The sequence below is a fragment of the Zeus faber genome (genome assembly GCF_960531495.2).
Source record: "Zeus faber genome assembly, chromosome: 18".
In the NCBI taxonomy this organism is placed as follows: domain Eukaryota; kingdom Metazoa; phylum Chordata; class Actinopteri; order Zeiformes; family Zeidae; genus Zeus; species Zeus faber.
Window position 1 is genome coordinate 24,772,261 of NC_137210.1, and position 19,515 is coordinate 24,791,775.

Genomic DNA, 19,515 nt, shown 5'->3' on the forward strand with positions numbered 1-19,515 from the left:
AAAGGCTGCCTTGCTAAACGTCCTGTTGGCCGGTGCAGGTCTGACTGACGAACAGGCCGAGCAGCCGCAGGGTTCAGAAATCCAAGCCCTACCAGGGGTTTGCGTGAAGAAGGCGATTTGACCTCGTACACATCAATCCCTCACCCAGCGTCTTCACCCTCTGCAAGCTCCTCCATCCCGTGTCAACCGCGTCCCCCATCGGCCTGATGCAGCCGCACCGCCCTCGTGCACGAGCACGCGCACGGTGTGCGCTGATTGCAGCCCAGGGCCAGGCGTGCTTCAGCATTAATCAGAGCTGACTGCTGAATAGCTGGCCTCTGTCTGCACACACACACACACACACACAGAACCAAAAGTCACTGGGGTCAATCTGTCTTCCCCTTAAGTAAAGAAGCCTCCACATTCCTGATGTCCTCACTCCGACTCAGCCCTCTTTCTTGTTATCCAACCTTTTTCCTGTATATCCAGCTTTGTAATGTCGTGCAAATTAGTCCCAAAAACCTGTAAAGTCCCTTTTAATGTTTAAACTTTCAAATGCAAATGTTTTGACTTTTGGGTGAGCAACTTACTCTGAGTGACACTGTCTCCAAACAGATGCGTCCCTCCAAGTATGCTCGAATAAAAACGCTGAGGCTTCAGCTACACCTAGACCTGACTTAGACCTGGACCTGGATCTCTTCTACTTTAAGGCTCAGCAGTGCTTTGCACTGTTGCCTCGCAGCAAGAAGGTGCTGGGTTCGGATCCCGGCCGTCCCGGGTCCCTTCTGTGTGGAGTTTGCGTGCTCTCCCCAGTCTGTGTGGTTTCCTCCCCCTATGGAACGACATGCGAGGGGTTCACACTCCGGTCGGTGCCTCTGCCCCTGGCACTGGCAAAAAGGCGCTGCACTGCGCTGACCACTTCTCGGTGTGGGACGGGTCAAACACAGAGGACTCATTTCATTGTGTCCTCCTGTACGGTGGCAATAAAGAGAAACTCTATTGTAAATATTCTGATATCTCTCCCTGCTCCCTGCGCCCCCGCCCCAAACATCCTCATCTCCTCTGAACTCCCGGCACCACATTTGTTTTTTGCCCGCAGGATCGCAGAGCGTGAACATTTTCCGGGAGCTGCTTCGAAACACTTGACAGGCGAAAATCTGAGTTGGCTGCACTGCCCCTCTCCCCGCTGCTTTGGCCACGTTTGCACATTTGCGGGCAGTCGCGCATTCGTGATAATGCGCCTGAAAATTGGTCTCCGCCGAAGGAAGCGTGCCGCGGCATTAAGAGGAGCTGACCGGCGTGCTGTTGTTGTTCTATTATTCCTGAGTTTTGTATTCTTAGAGCCTCCGGGCCTCGACGCGTGTCTTTTTCAAAGTGAACACGGGGATTTGCTTTAAAGGGAATTTGGACTCTGTGACCGAGTCCGAGCTGAACACGGTGCTGCAGGTCCTGACTTGAGTCGGAGCACTGTTACTGCAAATATGATCCGATAGATGACCAGGCAGACTGAAGGACAAATGAAGGACAAACAAGTTTGATTCTTATTGTCCTGACATGTTCATGTATACACTGCATTCCAAATTATTATGCAAATTGGATTTAAGCGTCCTCAACATTACATTTTTTGTTTTTCAATTAAACTTATGGATGGTGTTGTGTCTCAGGGCTCTTTGCATGACTGAAATCAATCTCAGATGCCTGTGATAATCAGTTTGCCAGGTGCCCAATTGAAGGAAAACTACTTAAGAAGGACGTTCCACATTATGAAGCAGGCCACAGGTTTCAAGCAACATGGGAAAGAAAAAGGATCCCTCTGCTGCCTTAAAGCCTCAAATAGTGCAATGCCTTGGACAGGGCATGAACAAATTAGATATTTCACGTATACTTAAGCGTGATCATCGTACTGTGAAGAGGTTTGTGGCTGATTCAGAGCACAGACACAGGGTTGGTGCAGATAAAGGCAGAATGAGGAAGGTTTCTGCCAGACACATTCATGGGATGAAGAGAGCAGCTGCTAAAATGCCTTTACAAAGCAGCAAACAGGTATTTGAAGCTGCTGGTGCCTCTGGAGTCCCGACAACCTCAAGGTGTAGGATCCTCCAGAGGCTGCAGTTGTGCATAAACCTACTATTGGGCCCCCACTAAGCAATGCTCACAAGCAGGAACGGTTGCAGGCGGCCCAGAAATACATGAAGACTCATTTTCAAACAGTCTTGTTTACTGATGAGTCCCGTGCAACCCTGGGTAGTGCAGATGGATGGAGTAGTGGATGGTTGGTGGATCGCCACCATGTCCCAACAAGGCTGCAACGTCAGCAAGGAGGTGGCGGAGTCATGTTTTGAGCCGGAATCATGGGGAGAGAGCTGGTGGGCCCCTTTAGGGCCCCTGAAGGTGTGAAGGGCCCCTGAAGGTGTGAAAATGACCTCGGCAAAGTAGATATAGTTTGTGACTGAGCACTTTCTTCCATGGTACAAAAAGAAGAACCGTGCCTTCCGTAGCAAAGTCATATTCCTGCCTGACAATGCTCCATCTCATGCTGCAAAGAATACCTCTGTGTCATTGGCTGCTGTGGGCATAAAAGGAGAGAAACTCATGGTGTGGCCCCCATCCTCCCCTGACCTCAACCCTATTGAGAACCTTTGGATCCCCCTCAAGTAAAAGATCTATGAGGGTGGGAGGCAGTTGGCATCAAAACAGCAGCTCTGGGAGGCTGTTCTGACGTCCTGCAATGAAATTCAAGCAGAAACTCTCCAAAAACTCACAATTTCATGGCGAGAATTGTGAAGGTGATATGAAAGAAGGGGTCTTATGTTAACATGTAACTTGTCCTGTTAAGATGTTTTTGATTTAAATAGCTTTTGATTTCAGTAGATATGACCTCCTAATGCTGCACATTCAACAAATGACCATTTTCAGTTCTTTACAACCTTGAAAATGTTTTGAAACTCTGTTGTGCATAATAATTTGGAACAGTGCATTTTGAGTTTTTTAATTTTGAAAAAAATCCTGTTATCATTGGGAGGTTTGTTCAGTAACATTCAAATTATACCCGAACGGTTGATGACTTGAAAATTATACTGACTGTCATTTGCATCGACTATTTAGGAAAATCAGAGAAAAATATCATTTGCATAATAATTTGGAAACGCAGTGTAGAGAGGAATCTAGTAAAACCTAATGCACTCAAACCACGAGACGTGCTATTTAGAGAAATACTCTCCTTCAAAAATGTGTTTTCTTTCTTCTGTGTGTGCACGTGTGTTGCCAGGTGGACAGTGACACCATTTGGAACGACGTCCATTCTTCCAGCGCCGCTCGTCTGGCCGTGGGCTCCGTGGTGGAGCTGGTCTTCAAGGTCGCATCTGGAGAACTCAAGGTTTGTTCCAGCTCCACGTCCGACCAGCTGCAGGACGGGGGCCGGCTGCCAAACGGAGCCGGCCTGCGGCGTCCCACGCGGGAGGACGTCGGCAGCGGCACCGAGGGTTTGACGAGACGGTGGCACCGGGTTGTGTTGGGAGTGGAACCTGATGGGAGACTAGTTTGGAGGTTAAAGATATTGTTTTTACGAAAAACGGCGTGAATACCTCCCAAACAGCTGCAAGGCACTTGCTTCCTGTGAGACGCTGAAATTACTAATGCCAATTCATATTTTAGCGCCCCCTCAAGTTCCCTTGTTTGATTCCTCAAGATATTTTTAAAACCCCTCAGTCCCTCTCACACCCACTCTGTACTGGTTTTGAGATAATTAATGTGTGACAATTGGGGGACGTTAAAGTGGTAATCCGTGACATTATTTGATAAAAAAAAAAAAATGTAATCTCTATATGCCGTTTCCATTGTTGGTGGAGGGGTCTGCCTTTCCCGGCAAGAAAGTGAATACAAGAATCGGCCGCGGTGAAGACATAAATGGCGGCCGCGGTGAATTTGCAGCAGTGTAGCTAGTTACGCTCAGTAAACTGTCGATATGGATGAAGATTAACAAAAAATATCCCCGCCACCACAGGTGACCGAGAGAAATGAAGCGCATCGGTCACCCGGAAGGCGGCAAAACTCTGCAGAGGGAGTGACGCCGATACCGCACTAACCAAACTTCTCACCCCGCCGCCCATCCCCGAGGCTCTCATTAGGGCCGTTCAGACTGCTCCCCCGGTCCCGGTCCGATCCCCACCCCGGTCCCCCACCCCGCCCTTCCCATGCCCACAAGCCAGTCTTCCTCCTCCGCCTGCGGCCGGGCCTGGCAGGGCACCACTCGAGCGCTTTGAGCCCGGCGGGCGGGCGGTGTGGTGCGCAGGCGCCGCCGGCACTAACAGCTGCTGCTGAACAGTTTGGCTTTATTAGCCCTTACACCGCAACCCCCTGCGGAGCACCGGTCGTGTTTTAAGCGTCAGCGTTAGCCGAGCTGCAGACACACGCCACGGACTAATGACATTCCGCGCTGACGGTAGCGCGGCCGTTGCTAAAGTCGCGCGGTGTGAGGGTACAAAAAAAGCCCGCTCGCACATGCCCTGTGTACATGTGGGTGTGATTACCGGCGTGAAATGTCTTTTGGTCATTTCTTGTCAGAACTTTGCTTCGTTCTTCAAGTCACCTCCTTTTAATACGTGGCTTAAAAAAAACAGATGTGTATGGCCCGCGCTTTGGCACTTCCTCGAAATGGTTAAGGTTCACAGGAAGTGATTTGGCCTCATCTTAACCTGATCTTAGCTCATTCACACATGTGCACACGCACGCGCACACGCATGCGCACGCACGCACACACACACACACACACACACACACACAGACACACCCCCTCCAGGGGCCCAGTGACAGCATTCCACCTGCATCACTCTGAACTAGATCTCCGTGGAATTCCGTAAATCTCTTCAGGTCACACACACTTCTCTCTCACTCCCTCCATCTTTTTCCATCCTTTCCTTCCTGCGTCTGTCTTATGTCCCTGTCTCTCCCTCCCTCTCGGTGCACCCCCCCCCCCCCCCACCCTCCATCATACACCTACATAGAGCGTCCTCTCACCAGCTGAGGTGCTTGTTCCTAGAATAATCTTCTGGCCGGCTGCTAATCCACAGCAGCTGACCCAACATCATTAGGGCCGGCCCTCCTCACTCCACATTGGCCCCCACATCTATCCAGTCACCCCCATGGGGCTGGGACCCCCGAAAAACAGTGTGCGGGATTTCCCCCGGTCCCCGCATCTACACACGCCCGCCCCCAACTGGTCCAACGCAAGTGTGTGTGTGTGTGTGTGTGTGTGTGTGTGTGTGTGTGTGTGTGTGTGTGTGTGTGTGTGTGTGTGTGTGTGTGTGTGTGTGTGTGTGTGTGTGTGTGTGTGTGTGTGTGTGTGTGTGCAGAGTCATTCAGTAGTGATACATTTGAATTAGTGAGGTCTTCATTTCACCTGTTGGTATATGTTTATTTTGTCCAATCAAATCGAGTTCTGCTGCATCAGTCGATCATCTCTGTTTTTAAAATCCCAAATATCTGATTCATTCCAGTTATCTGATCCAAAGACTTGTCCTGACAGAGGTTCATAGACTCATCTAGTTCATAGTCGCTCTTTCCCAATACCCAATACCGACCTCTGGGCTGTGCCAAATAACCCGCTCTGGAGCGCCGCAAGAAAACCTAATTGGGTGCTAAAGCTACAGCTTGCTCCCGTGTTGACCCTGCGTGTGTTTGTTGACGCCGGCGCTGAAACGCTTCTTGTTTTTTTCCCGTCGACAGAACGGCTTCGCTGTGGTTCGACCCCCCGGACACCACGCTGAGGAGAGCACGCCGATGTAAGCCACCGTCACCGGACCAAGCGCGTGCTCTTAAGAGAGTACTCTCATTAACATTCCGGGGTGATGATTATAAGAGCATGGGGGATTAAAGTGAACTTGATTTAGCTCTAACTCTCTCTCCCTTTCTCCCTCCTCGTTTCCAGGGGTTTTTGTTACTTCAACTCGGTGGCCGTCGCAGCCAAGCTGCTGCAGCAGCGGCTCAGCGTCAGCAAGATTCTCATTGTGGACTGGGTGAGATTGCTACACCACACACCAGACGCTAGTGTCCTGCAGGCCAGTGTAACTGCTTTTGTGCCGGGGACAGGTCGGCGGTGTGGCCCCCGTATACGGCCCGGCCCCCCCGACGGATGATTCAGAGATTAATTCGGTCAAACATGTTAATTCAATTTTAAGATTAAACAAAAAGATTTCATATTTTGCCCATTTTGGGATAGTATGCACGAGTAGTGACACGAGGGCCAGACATGTGGCGTGCGGCTAAAACCGGCTTGGTCGCCACTGCTATAGTCACACTCACATAGGTTCACACGAATTGTGCCATTTTTTTGGGAGTCAGGGTTTTGGGTGATGTTGCTTTTTTGGGGAGTTGTCTTCCAAACCCTCCAACCAAATGCTCATTGATATTCAAGTCGTCGACCACTAAAAACCGGGCCAGGTATTTGATTATAGATGGGTTATTTGGGTCAGACGTTGTCCTGTTTGTCTTTGTGGGGAGACTTTTTTAAAGGAGTGTTTAAAAAGGCATGATGAAACCCAAAACGTGTCCTGAAGGTGTGCCCGATGGCGCTGTCCCGGGCCGGTCACGGTTGCCCCAAAAGCCTTTGAAGGGAGTTTTCATTTCCTCTCCGTCTGTCGCAGGGGGACTTGTTGGGAAGCTAGTGAGCTGGCTGTCGTGCCGCAACACAGGGACATGGCATACAAACGACCCTCCAGCCAAAGGCGACATTTTTGGGACTGTTGTTTTAAGACATTCTCGGGATATGGAGGCTGAAGCGGCATAATGGCTGATGCACGGTCGGATCAGTTGAAATGAATCGTTTTGTCTCCAAAAAAAAAAAAAAGTTGAGTTTTTATTACATTCTGAAGACCATTCCTGTAAGATTCAGAGCAGACTGCAGCCAAGACGTGAGCTAATTGTAACTGGTATTCTTTTTGTCTAGCTTACCTAGTCTGTTTAATAGGTGAAAGGGTCCGGCTCTGTTTGATGGGGTCATTCAAAATTTAATTCAATAGGACCACTTCGCCAATCATGGTCAACCCATTTTTGTATGGTCTAGGGAATGATTTCATCAGGAAGGGGAAGGAACCAGTACGTTTCTAATTGAGACTCGAATTTGACGCAGTTAATTTTTTCATATAAAAGTTGCGTTTATATTTTAATAATTTTAAAAAGGGAGATTTATCCACAGGAATGATTTTGCTTGCCTGTGTTATCCACATTTTCTGTATCAGTCAAAAGCCCAATATGGGAAAACATACATTGTAGTTTAAGCCAGGGAACCCTTGACGGTGTTACCTTCAAAAACACATTTTGGATAGATCATCTCGTTGATGTTCAGTCGCTGCTTTGCCGAAGATCAACCCACGAGCAATCATCTTTAACCGTCTTATTCTCACCCATCCCCATTTTGTTGTTGCCAGGATGTTCACCACGGTAACGGCACCCAGCAGGCTTTCTACAGCGATCCCAACATTCTCTATCTGTCGCTCCATCGCTACGATGACGGAAACTTCTTCCCTGGCAGCGGGGCGCCTGATGAGGTAAAGAGCAGGATCTGCCAGGACAAAGGCAGATTATCAGTCGTGAATCAAATACGGTTTAATCTCTGCTGGATCTGTATGGTCAACCAAACCAAAGTGATGTTTGAAACCAGTTTGCTGCCCGACCCAAGCGCACACATGATCGCAATAAGAAATCAAGACGTTACACTTCTGGATCTGGCACATCAAGGCAGGTTTTGACAGATGGGTGGATGTGGTTGCTGCCAAGCCTCTCAGCTGCTGTTAGCATTTGGATTTGCAGGTGAAACCCTCTGGTTGTAGATGCAGCCTGTGGACGTTGTGGTCAGAAGGCTGTTTGGCTACCTGTTTCCATTATCGTTAGAGCGCCACAAATCTCCACTTATTAGACCCAGGTTGCTGCTTAACACAGAACATGTGTATACAACGGGAGAAGGTGGAAGGGTGGAAAGCGTTTTCTCGGTTTCGCATTGTAACAAGTCTCTGTCATTGGAGATGAACGGGGAGGCAGGTGGAAGAGCGACCTTAGCTGGTGTTCATTCAAACAGAAATAAAGATGTTTGTCTGAAGAGACAAACGTATAATTCATCCCCGTCGCGTGCAGCCGGGAATGGGAGCCCAGCCTCGCTGTCAGGAGAATTACCTCAATCTTCTGCAGCTGCACCCCCTTCCGGTTGCCAGTGCTGGCTCTCCCCAACTACAGATGGTGGCAAAACCACTCCCCACTGCCACATAGCCCCACCGCCCGACTTCGGCCGGGGAACTGCCCGGCCACGACAACTAACCGCCCAGATATCTCCTCACCTGTTTTGTTTTTCTCTTGTCTTTGGCGTTGGGCAGGCCGCAATGGCCGATGCTTTGTCGATCTGAGGATGCATCCACCTACCGTCAAGGTGGTTTCCCAGACACTGTAACCTGTCAACCAGCGCTGGAAAGTGTCTGGCGCCCCAAGCAACCCAAAGGTTGAGAAACTAGTACAAACCTTCCGGAGTGGAGAAGGCAGTTTTTTCCTTAGACTCTGGAGACAAGGGAATGGGGCTTGTTTCAGCGCGGTGGTCTATGAGGGTGGTGCGCCCTGGCAAGGGGCAGAAAACATTGGCAAACCGCCGTTCAAAATCGGCAACCTCTTCTCTCTGGCTCGGTGAGAGATGATCACATCACAAGGAGGTGAGGTGGTCAATTTGGGCAGCCCTGTCCGAGTGTACAACGACAGTAATTTGGAGCTACTGTAGACGTGGGAAGTAAAATGAGGACCTTATCTCCTGGTGAGAATGTTATACAGGTGCCGTTGCCGTAGCCGTAACTGCGCCTGGACTAAATTGTCCCGGTTCCACCAGGCATTGTATAATCCACCATGACTGACACAAAGCAATATCGCCCTGCACTCCGGTCTGAATGGCCCGATGAGGTCCGTCCCAATTCTTTCGAAGGAGACCTCAACTCAGGGAAGGAGGCACGATGGTGCTTTTGTGGTGGCTGGAGGATTGACTAACCGGCATTCACAGCAGGACGCACACGCCGTCACACATCTGCACCAATCCCCAGCAAACAGAAACGGGCCATTAATACGGTTCAGTGTTTTATCCTAAACCAGGTGACCAGCCAGAGGATTGTGATGAGCCGCCTGGAAAACCATTTCCCGACAACTTTTCGGCACAAGCAATGGCGTGACCTCCACCTCTGTTTATGTGTCACGACTCGCTCTGTACAGTTTATCCTGGACCATGTAGAAGTACGGGTGATTGGGAGCTACACCAGTGGATCAAAAAAAAAATTTCCTCGATGTCGAAGTAAAATAGGCTTGATCATTTTGATGAAGTCTACCGCAGATTAGCTCATTTATAGAAGCAGGAGGCAAGTGGCAACAAAATGCCAATCAATTTGGACGATCTAAAGCTGACCTTTCACCTCCAGCCAATTAGGTTTGTTGATATAGAAAGAAGCCCCGCCCCCTCCCCTGTGGGTAGGTTGCGTTTGTAAACACACCAGTAGTGGAGACAGAGTGGCAGCGGCAGTGTCCAAAATAAGCAACTCAGAGGAGAAGGAGAAAGATGATGTGTCGTCGACAACACAGCCACATACATCCATAGTGTGCCAGTATTCATTGTGTAAAATATGTCGACGAGACGTGCCGACGATGACGGGCAACACCACAAACTTTATTATTTATTTTGATTTAGGCCTACTTACCATATGTATTTTGTTTCTTATTTTATCAAAATTTTATTTAAGTGAAATATTTATCCTTACTTAGAGGGGGCCGGTGTGCCGATCACCCGGACCACTTGTCCCACCTCAATCAGCGGGCCCTCCTTGCGGACGTGTCCGGGCTGGCGGCAACACCAGCACACCTGCCCTGGCACCTGAGGGGCCCCCTGTGGGTCAAAAGCAGAGGACACTGAGGCTGGGCCCTGTGGGGAGGAAGGGAGAGAGGGGCCGTGGCGTGGGTTGTTGTGATGAAATGAATGGGGAAAGAAAACATGGAACGTGTGTGTGTGTTTGCTGCTCCCTGGGCGGCTCCTCCTTGGAGCCGGTGTGGTGACACTGGCGCTGGCCGGTGTCCACTTTCCTCCGGGCTCCAAGGGGGGAAATGACAGCTGGTTCTCCGCCAGGGTCACGGCCGCTTCCCGGCTGGTGGGGCTGTGACATTGGATCCCGTCGGACGTGTTGAACGGGAGGAGGGTGATCAGTTGCTACGTCATCACCTTCTCCCGGTTCAGACGATTCACACCAAGCTCCAGCTGGTCCTGTTTGGACGGAAGGCTCAGGCACTCCTGGCTCAGTCTACGCAGCTCCCTGTCCTGCACCTGCAGCGCCGACAGCTGCTGCTGGAGCTCCTGGTGCTGGAGCCGCAGGGCGTGGATCTCCTGCCGCGTGACCTGAGCGGTCTGGTCCTGCTGCTGCTTCTGGGCTGCACGGATCTCCTCCTGTACCTCCACTAGGCGGCGAAGGGCCTGCCCTTGCGGAGATTCACTCTGTCCTCCTGTTTGGTTGCAGGGTAGGAGATGAACCAGGAGGCAGGTGGCACAAAAAGCAGCCTTAACTGGTGTTTATTCAAACAGAAATAAAGACGTATAGTTCATCACTGTTGCGTGCAGTCGGGAATGGGAGCCCGGCCTCGCTGTCAGGATAGTTAGTGAGGTTTTCAATCCTCTGCTGTTTATCTCAATCTTCTTCATCTGCGTCCCCTTCCGGCTGACAGTGTGGGCTCTCCCCACCTGCAGATGGCGCCACAACCACTCCTCACTGCCACACCCATGTTCAGAGTGTTCGCCACGCTGTCTGTATGTGTGCGTGACCTGCCGTCGCTGTCCGTGCTCCCTCCAGGTGGGCAGTGGCGCTGGTGTCGGCTTCAATGTGAACATGGCGTTTACCGGAGGACTGGAGCCTCCCATGGGCGACACCGAATACCTGGCGGCCTTCAGGTAAGACCAGACCAAGTGAGCAAATGAACGATGAATGAATTAAATAAGAAGAATCCAAAAGATGGTCTGTGCTGCGTGGTCGGAGAATTCGATTTGAAACTGTAATGTTTTTGTTTTTGTTTTTTTCAACCATTTTTCAACGTTTGAATGATGAAAGTGACTCACCTGTTGTTTCAGTACTTCACTGGAGCTGGAACGAACACCTTATGGTCGAGATTATTAGCAGATTAAAGTAATAATTGCCCTCTCTAAATTTCCCCCATGTCTCTTAGACTATTTGGAGAGCCACTAGCGAGTTGAACATGGTTGGTAGTGGTACAGTAGATGGTGTCCAGCTGTGGCTGTTTAGCAGCAGGCAGCTCAGGCTAATGCCAGGCCTGAGTTCTATTAGTTCTACTGGTTTACTGTCTGGGGCTATTTATAACCTCGGGATGCAGCTTCAATATGCATGGCCGAGCGTGCACAAGCAGGTTAGGGCACATCAGCCTACACACACACACACACACACACACACACACACACACACACACACACACACACACACACACACACAGGTGTACTAAAATAGGCATGTGCATGTCAGATCACACATACACTGTGTACATCACCCTGTTGTACCGTACCAACATATGGTGAGGAGCAGGTCTGGATTGGTTCCAGTCCTCTCTGGAATTGAGCATGGTGTGTGTGTGTGTGTGTGTGTGTGTGCGTGTGCGTGTGTCCGTGCGCGCATCTGCCCTGAGCCAGACGCGTCGCCCGGCCGATGAGGGCTCGCTGCCGTCGGCACGCAAACCCCCGGAAGCGCACCTCCGCTGGCTAATGCAGCCCAGACTCCTCCGAGGCCTCGCCCTCTATCTCTCCCTCTATCTCCTCCCTTCTTATCCCCCCCCCCCCTTCCCGTCTTCCCCCACCGGCCTCCGTGGTCCTTTCTATCTGCCCCTCTGATGTGCACGTGCAGATCATAAACTACGTCACGCCCGGGACGTTATTGATGGAGCGCTGTTCACCTCTCACGCTCCGCGCCGATCGTCGGCTCCGTCCCTTAGTTTTGAGACGGAGTGTGACGGTGACTCCGCTGGTGTTTTTTCAGCGGAATATAAAGAAGCTGTGATATGATATTGAATTGTGGCCGAGTAATTTGATGGCTGATTGTGGCTTTTACTGTACAGCACTTAAGTATTTGCCTTCTCTCATATTGAAATATGTTTATAGCATTTCTTCTGCGTTTTCTCCTGAAATCTTGCCCCCAAGATCTGACACAATTATTGTCCTGTATTTGCAGAATGATCCGTGAACACTTTCACAATAACATTTTTCCTAGCAGCCTGTTTAATTGTCTTGGTTATATGTTTGTCGTGTGGTGTATTTTATGTTTTATGTTTTATTGAGAGAACATCTGCCAACATCCACTTCGTCCTGTCGTGTTCTTACCTCTGCGTAGATGCTCTGATGAAGACGCAGCGGCGGGAAAATAATTCCGTTTCACATTAATGTCCGCTGTTCGGGGGTCGCTATTGGCAAGGCAGAAAATTCATAAAATCATGTTTGTTATCTTCGCCAGTTATAAAACAATATGATCAAAAAATAAAAAATTATAAAAAAGAGAGAGATGCAAACTGATACTCATCGCTCCCTGTTGTCTCTGTAAACTGCGGCTGATCACTTGGACTGAATTTGTGCGTTTTGTCGACCCGACGTTTCATCGGTCACGTGGCGTTGGCGATCCGGCTTTCTCTGGTTTTATTATCCTTTCAGTCAAACTGTTGTTTTGAATACAAGTCATCTCCACTGGCCCTGACGCATCTCGCTGGGGGGACGTTTGGGATTTCTACCAGTTTGATGCTCTGATGTCATGCAGCTCCTCTGTCTTGGCACCGTACAGGCAGAGTGTCATGTAAGACAATCCTGCATTTGTGTGTGTGTGTGTGTGTGTGTGTGTGTGTGTGTGTGTGTGTGTGTGTGTGTGTGTGTGTGTGTGTGTGTGTGTGTGTGTGTGTGTGTGTGTGTGTGTGTGTGTGTGTGTGTGTGTGTGTGAGTGCGTGCGTGGATGTACGCACATAAACATCTGCCCTCGGATGAGAAGGACACGTGATGGAATAACACAAACATTTCTTTGGTTGAAGGTTGTTCTATTAAGGCTAATGTTTCCATTTTGATGTTCCTCCACAAGCATGTGCAGGTGCACACACGAGCACATGCACATGTGCATAATACACATCTGCACATGTGTACCTTGAAATGTATACTTAGTCTTGTATTCTCTCTCACTCACACACACACACACACACACACACACACACATACACACACCACTACACTACACATTCTATTAGAACTACATGAAACAGTATAAATACAATCTCTCTTCCAGCCACACTTTTTATCCGTCTTTACCCCCCTCCCCTCTCTCTCTCTCTCCCTCCCCCCTCCCTCTCTTGCCTTCCCTCTCTTCTGGAGGGGAAGAGGGGACGGGTGCCCTGCGGCCGGCGGTGTCTCGCTCCTCCGCTGGCCTGCGCCACGTTGCATTTGCATGGGATCAAGTTGGAGTCTCTAGAAAGCACGGAGAAAAAAGATAAGAAAATTGGCCCTAATGAAAACCAGAAGCGGCGTCTCTTTCTTTCTCTCGCTCTCTAGCACTCCTGCTCTGTTTCTCTCTCCCTCCGCCTCCTCCCCTCCTCCTCCCCCTCTTTTGCCATGAACTTGGAAAGAAGAGAGTGGAGGAGAATTAAACTTAATTCAAACCAGCTCTCCGCAGGGCCAGATGACAGGGCTTTGAAGTGGAAGTAAGTGTGTGTGTGTGTGTGTGTGTGTGTGTGTGTGTGTGTGTGTGTGTGTGTGTGTGTGTGTGTGTGTGTGTGTGTGTGTGTGTGTGTGTGTGTGTGTGTGTGTGTGTGTGTGTGCCTGCGTGCGTGCGTGCGTCTCTCTCTCTCTCGCTCTGTTACTCTCTCTTTTTCTCCCTCTCTCTCCTTTACTTTTTTGTGAACGGAGAGGGGAAAGCCTCAGAGTTCTGCAACGCTTAACTATTTGTCGCCTGGTTTTGAAGTTACTTCTTTTAAAGGGACGGAGGGGAATTTGTTTTTCATCCGAACAATGCGTGCGTGCGTGTGCATGTGCGTCGTGGTGTTTGCATATCAGACTGACTCCAACCTTTTACTGTCATTAGTCCCAGATCTTTATCCAGGAACAAAAAAAAAAATGCTGATACAGTAACTATTAGCTTTAGAAACTGGCAGCGGTGTGGACATCATCACCTCCCTGTTACCAGAGTCACAGGTTCAAACCCCAGAACCCCCAATCTATCCAATAATAATAAGTGCCAATAGAAACGACTATCTGCCTTCTTAGGAAAGGTGTCATTTGTGTCTCTATGCGTGTGTTTGTCACGCAAATGTAAATGTTTTACACGGAATTTAAATTTTTTTTGTGTACATGGCATTTAATTTTGGAAGTATTGGTTTATTAATAAGAACGATTATCATTAAGTTAATTATCATTAACTCTTGTTTTCTAAACCTGGTGATGCATTGGACCACATTAACAAGCAACACTGATATGAAACATTGCCTAAACATTGCCTCCGCTCAGTATGAGATGCCTTTGCTTGAAAGTGCTGTATTTCAACTGCCCGGCCGCCCATTCTAATCATTAACCTGAGACCGCCATCACCCGACCACTGGACTCGAGTAGCGGCCGAGATGGAAATTTGGAGTCGGGGGACTTGAGGAAATAAGGGGGGAGAAGATGGCTGATACAGTTATCATCTTATATTTTAATCAATGCCATATATCAAAAAGGTCGGCACATTCCATTGGCACGTAGAAAATGCACGATCTTTAGTGTTTCTATCCGATCTTCAAATTTCAGACGAGCACACCTGTTGCTAGGTAGACCAAACACGGGAAAACAATGGCTCACCCTACATGCCAACATTTCCTCCGGGGATGTTTCACGGAGAGATCGAGCCGAGGAGAAAAAACGAGGGAACCAGCAGAGCTGAAGGTTGCAGCCCCGGCTCGTTCAGGATGTCCTGCAGCTACGGAACGGTCATAAACTCTCCCCTCCCGTCATAAACAAAACGGCTTTTTCATGTCTGCATACATGGCCTCTGATTCACGCACAATTAGTCCCCCCTTAAAAACCGCCGGCTTTGTCTCACGCCGGTTGGCTAATTGATCGCCGTGGCTTTTTATGCGTTTACATGTCAGGATGTTGGGGAGGGGAGGGTGGGCGCCGGACGGGGAGCGCCTCTGTCTTGGGCCAGGGTATCGCGGGGCGGACATGTCAACCCTCTGTCGTGGTGTCCTTGGCATTCCGGGGCTTTCTCGTCGGCGCGCGGCAGCCCACGCGAGTGCCTGTGGCCGCCTCGCTTTGGTGCGGGGTCCTTCATGGTCGAAATGTTAATGGGCCCAGGCCACGCAACTACGTGTATGTGTGTGACTTTGAAAACCTTGTGTGTGCGTGATCGGGGTGAGGGGGCTGTAAGATGGGCTCATAAGGTTTGCATTCTCATCAAGTTTTTTGGGTTGTACAATTTAGCGTTGTCATTGAAAATGCATTGCTGACGATGCATGTCCCTCCAGGGACTAATAAAGTCTTTTAAACTGTCTTTTCACAGCAGTATTTTTGCTGAGACGGTTTCAGTGCGGGAAGAGTGACAACGGAGGCTTCGGACGTTGGACTGAACCACACATTTATCTCTTGGAACAATTTCTCAGACAACATTTGTTCCGTATATGTTCCTAGATGTCCAAAATAAGCGGTCCACCGATCCAGAGTTGAGGTCTGCCTATCCCAGCGTAGGTTGACCCGCTCAAGCCCGAGATGAAAATAAACTCTCAATTATTTTCCAAGACGGATGGGCCACAGAGGGAAAATTCAAAACAAAAAGCTCACGTAAAACAAAATCTATAAAACGTTTTTTTTTTTTGTTGTTGTTTTTTTTTTTCCATTCGGGCTAGCTTTACTCCCCTCTCGCACACCATCCCTGTCTTTGTTTCTCCGTACCCCCTCATCTGTCTGTCTGTCTGTCTGCCTGTCTCTCCCCTTTCTTTGGGATAGCTCCTCTCGGCATCACTGCCTTCAGTCGCATGACGTTGTCTCCTGCCTGCTAACACACAGTGACGCACACACTGCTTGTAGTATCCTCGCCGTCTGGGGCTACCAAAAGCCTCTTAATACTACCTCCAGCCTCTCCCTCAAACAGCTGTGTGTACGTATGTGTGTGGTGTGTGTGTGTGTGTGTGTGTGTGTGTGTGTGTGTGTGTGTGTGTGTGTGTGTGTGTGTGTGTGTGTGTGTGTGTGTGTGTGTGTGTGTGTGTGTGTGTGTGTGTGTGTGTGTGGGGTGTGTGGGGGGGGGGCGAGTGGTTGTGCCCATTTGAGAGTTATAATTTGGTGGTGAGTGGGAAATGGAAAAAAGTGCGTCCTCGGGGATCCGGGGCACGCTGCCCGCCCACAGCCAGCTCACCGACACCGTGTTCCTGAGGTTGGCAAAGTACAGGGGACCTACAACGGAACCCTGCGGTACTCCATCACTCACGGACTTCACCAAAAACGCGGCCTGCCAGAATATCCCCGACTGAAAAGAAATCCAGTACCAGTGGAGCCGTCCCACAGCTGCTCCCGGAGAGACGCTGTCCTCCGTGTTGCTATTATTAGACAACACGCACAGCCTATCGGGCTAACCCTGGTTACGACGGCTTACAAGGCTCAGCTTCGCCGAAAGAGACGTTCACTGACAATGCTAGTTAATCGACACAACGGACAACAAGATGACATCAGCAATCTCGCTGTTATTTAATACACACTTACAATATCAGTTATCGTTTCACATAATCAAATACGGGGGGGAAAACCACTATACTGAGACAATAAATTTGATTAAATGTGATCCTTCCTTGCATACCTATGCCAGTATAACTCCTAATTGAGTCAGTGACGGAAAGTCCAACCACCGCGGTGAATCACCGTATCCCAACCAAGATTAGATTTCCCCGTATGACACATAGCGCACACTAACACTCCCAACCAGCTGCGTGTCAGGTCCACATCCTCCTCCAACACGCCCATGCGGCCTCGTGAATTATCCAGTTTAATTAAAAAGACCCCACGCCCAAGAACAACAACTAGATCACGTTTGGCATGAATCTATTCATGACAAATATATATTTGTTTAACATGTTGCCTCTTTAGCTGGACGCCCATGTTGTGATTATCATCAAGAAAAATGAATAACACTCCTGTTAAATACTTTCAGGTTCTCTTACACGGAGATAAGGTTATCAACTGTGCAGTATTTCAACTCCCCTCTTAGTCCTAATATTTTATAAGCAAGTCAGTGCAAGGTAAAAATGAAGGAGGGAGTTTGAGGGAGCTCCACTCACTCCCTCACAAATCGGGGAAAAACGCTCCGCGCACGCACACGCACGCACGCACTTCCAGAGTACAAGCCCGTTCGGAGATCTACGGAGAGCTCTTATGTATTTATTGACTCAATAAGGATCCAGTTTAGTTGATTAATATAAAACATGGACGTCTCTGAGTTGCGTTGCTCCTTTATCGTTGGAGTTCAGATCCGTTCACAAAGCCTTGATCTGATCTGCTGCCCACTGCTGGGCCACAAGAATGACTGAAATGACTCTACGTCCTTGTTTCAATTGGGACGGACCGAGTGTGATTTGGGGACAAGGGGGCAGTGGTTCCCATTTTTGGGGATTTTTTTCAATCAACCTAGGGAACAAGGAATTGCAGCCAAACATAAAAGTAAAGTAAGTAAATGGAACTAGCGTTATGCACAACGAGTTGCATTCCAGAGGCTTTTCAAACAGCCTGGATATGCAGGCGCTTCTTTCTCCTCAGTAGTTGTGCAATTCCACGTTTCACTGTGGCTTCTCTTTTCTTCCGTTTATTGGACTTTAGACTTTTTGGAATCCCTTTTATCTTCCACGATTTAGTATAAATACAGTATGTCACTCCCAAAGTCTTTGTTCCTCAGGTTCAATGACTTGGATTGCACATTGGAGACGGTTGAGTTGCAAGTTCACGTTGCAGGAAATGCATCTCATGTGTTTAGGGCCTTTTTTTTTTTTTCACAGGGGAATTGGCCGCCTACCGACATTAGCAGGAAAAATAAACTTCTTTAAAATCCCTCTCAGCTCGGCTGACCCTGTGTAAGACGAGTGACATTTTCCATTCATCATCCGTTTGATGAGTGTTTTATTGAATTGTCCAGAGTCCATGATACGAGGACACTTATCTCTTTTAATCCCTCTCCAATTTGCTTCTTCCAGGACTGTGGTGATGCCCATCGCCAACGAGTTCGCTCCAGATGTGGTGCTGGTGTCATCTGGCTTTGATGCGGTGGAGGGCCACGCACCTCCCTTGGGAGGCTACAGACTGACAGCCAAATGTAAGTGCTAATTTTAGGACGGCAGGTCAAATTGGCGAGCATCATTTTAAAGCATTTTGGCTTAATTAGACGGAACACAGTTTAGAGCGACCAGAAATAAGAGGGAACGCAGACGAGGAGGTTCACGATCAAATCATCACAGTATTGATCACCAGCGTAACAGCAACGTGTGCATGCGGACAAGTGGTTTTCCACATGTTTTGAGAGATAAAGATGATACATGAACTGTTTTTTTGGGCTCGGAAGTGTCTTTGACCTAATCTTTTCATTTCGCTTGCCCTTTGTTTTCTCCGTGCTGTGCAAGAATATTTAAAATAAAATGAGGCTTGTACGATGAACCACAAGATAGAGTCCGAGAATGCATTCATGCTTAGGCACCAACACACACACACACGCCCACACGCACACACACACACACACACACACACACACACACACACACGCACGCACACTTTCGGCATTCATACATTACCCCCCCTATTTCACATGCCTCTTCAACACTTCTGCCACCAGTGAAACACTCCTCTCTTCATTCTATAAAGATGCTATCTGTGTCTGAGGTTTCCACTCAGAGGACTGTTTGGACGCACGCTAAGTGATGTGCTAAACACAAGTGGAACGCTCCAGGAGCTTCTTACGGGGCCGCGCTTATTTATTTTCCCGTGCAGTCACTCACACACACTTGGGATTTCGCAGAACATGACCGTAAACAAGCGGCCTTTATTTATGAAATTCCACTTCGTCAAACGTCTCTTTCAAGCAGAGTTATGTCGCTTTAAAGGATCTGAATGGAAGTTGCTGAAATGCTCAGACCTCACACTGAAGCTCTTTTTAGTTTTATTGATCAATCAAATCAATACCGGGGCGACTGGGTCAAGTACTCAGATTATACAAACGTCTCCTTGGAGTGTTTAGTCCATATTGATGTTTTCTCTGTAAATCTCTTATTTTTCACACAAACAGCAATGTCACTGGAATCAGTGACATTGCTTGGTATTCCTATCGTCCGTCTGACCCATCTGCTAATTGCCAAAACTTCTTGTACATTGTATTTTGCCTTATTACATTTGAGTGTTGTGCTCAGGGATCTTTGTAAAAGAGACTGTGTTCTCAGTGGGAATAAATAAACAAGCATACGCACAAATGACGTTAGAAGTGATGGGCCGTGGGGTTTGAAGACACC

The 19,515-nt window shown here is 48.8% G+C and overlaps 1 protein-coding gene across 1 annotated transcript in view; it reads left to right on the plus strand.

The window, feature by feature from the left end:
* LOC307243950 (histone deacetylase 4-like) overlaps positions 1–19,515 on the plus strand; it is a gene marked incomplete at its 5' end in the record, with an annotated part of 88,217 nt that overhangs the window by 57,621 nt on the left and 11,081 nt on the right. Inside the window, 6 exons of the mRNA XM_080018920.1 lie at positions 3,248–3,355; positions 5,704–5,759; positions 5,906–5,993; positions 7,404–7,523; positions 10,830–10,927; positions 18,214–18,332. Coding sequence (XP_079875046.1) covers positions 3,248–3,355; positions 5,704–5,759; positions 5,906–5,993; positions 7,404–7,523; positions 10,830–10,927; positions 18,214–18,332 — 589 coding nt within the window. The remainder of the gene's footprint in view (positions 1–3,247; positions 3,356–5,703; positions 5,760–5,905; positions 5,994–7,403; positions 7,524–10,829; positions 10,928–18,213; positions 18,333–19,515) is intronic.